General features: G+C 50.8%; 1 protein-coding gene across 1 annotated transcript; it reads right to left on the reverse strand.

Annotated features, from left to right (window-relative positions):
* Window positions 1-11: 11 nt before the first annotated feature.
* Window positions 12-988, reverse strand: FMAN_15521 (uncharacterized protein; the record flags this gene model as incomplete). The annotated part of the gene is made up of 2 exons (XM_041826247.1): window positions 12-42; window positions 108-988. 2 exons carry the CDS (start codon window positions 986-988, stop codon window positions 12-14), a joined length of 912 nt encoding a protein of 303 aa, XP_041691622.1.
* Between the last annotated feature and the right edge of the window lie 343 nt (window positions 989-1,331).

The raw sequence follows: 1,331 nt of genomic DNA on the forward strand, positions 1-1,331 counted from the left end.
TGCCTTTGCGGTTACGCGCTACTCGGTATGCTTCCCATGCCTCTTCGGTGTGATATAAGCTGTATTGTCGACGGAGTCGTTTTGATTCTGCCAAGGCTTCGGCACACTCTTCGTTCCACCCTGGTTTTGATCTCGTTGACGGATTCGTCTTCGGAACTGCTTCTTCGACAGCCGTCGATATGGCTGCCATCACTTCCTTCACATATCTGTCTAAAGCCGTTCTTGTTCTTGGTCTTCGCTGTGGCGGAAGCTCGCGCTGAAGACAGCAAACAAACGCCTTTTCATCTATAGCTTTCCAGTTCCGTCTGACCTTGGCTGGTAGTTGGACGACGGTTAGGTCTAGTGAAGTGACGATGGGTAGGTGGTCAGAATCGTGATCCATGTCTGCTGCGGTCTCGCATCGAATCAGTCTGTCTGGGAGGCCAGGTGTTGTGAGGCATAGGTCTATGGTTGTTCTTCCGTCACGTTCTTCGTATGTGATGGTACCTGGAGCAAGATTGCTCGTGAGGTAGTGATCTTCCATGATTGTGATAAGCTCAGCGGCGTTAGGGTCTGCCCGCTTGGCCCGATCACCTCCCCATAGCTCGTGGTGGAGGTTGAAGTCGCCGACGATAACTTGCTCATGTTGTGATGAGAGTTCTACGACTTGGTCCAGAAGTGGAAGCGTACCTCGTCTCTCTGGGGCGTCTTGTGTAGGGTTGTATACGTTATGTATCACGATATGTTGCTCTTCTTCTGCTCCGAGTTCTAGATCTAGAGAGCAGAGATCTCTGCTTTCCACTTTGAAGTGCCACTTGGAGTGATCAAGTCTCTTGTTGATGAAAAAGCAGACCCTCGCTGGGGAGTCCCGGTCCTTGTCTGGGTAGCATAAGTGAAACTGATCCTTGGCTGGGTGATGAGTTGTCGTGTCAAATGGGTTCTTCCAGGGCTCTTGGATGGCGAGAATGTCGTATCGTCCTATATCGGGATCTCGTAGAAGCGTGGCCATGACTGTGTCTCTTGATTTTCTGACGTTGTACTGTAGTATTGTAAGCGTGTTTTCTATTAACATTCTTGACCGTCGATTTCCATTGGCTGGCTGTTGTGCTGTGTGATCTGTCTATTGGCGTCTAGTGTTTCTAATGCTCTCCTGGAGGGAGCGGCTGTTCGCCTGGGCCTCTGACTGCTCAAGTTTACGATGATCTCGTTCTCCGGACCATCTGGTGTTGGCTGATCGATACTTGAGTTTACTCTTTTCTGTTGCTTCTTTGTTGGCGATCTGCTTCGGGACGAGTTAGCGTCCCGGGGTCGACCTGGTTCCAGGATGGGTCGTCCCGTCCTAGCAATTGGGT

The sequence above is a fragment of the Fusarium mangiferae genome, assembly GCF_900044065.1.
Source record: "Fusarium mangiferae strain MRC7560 genome assembly, contig: FMAN_scaffold047, whole genome shotgun sequence".
In the NCBI taxonomy this organism is placed as follows: domain Eukaryota; kingdom Fungi; phylum Ascomycota; class Sordariomycetes; order Hypocreales; family Nectriaceae; genus Fusarium; species Fusarium mangiferae.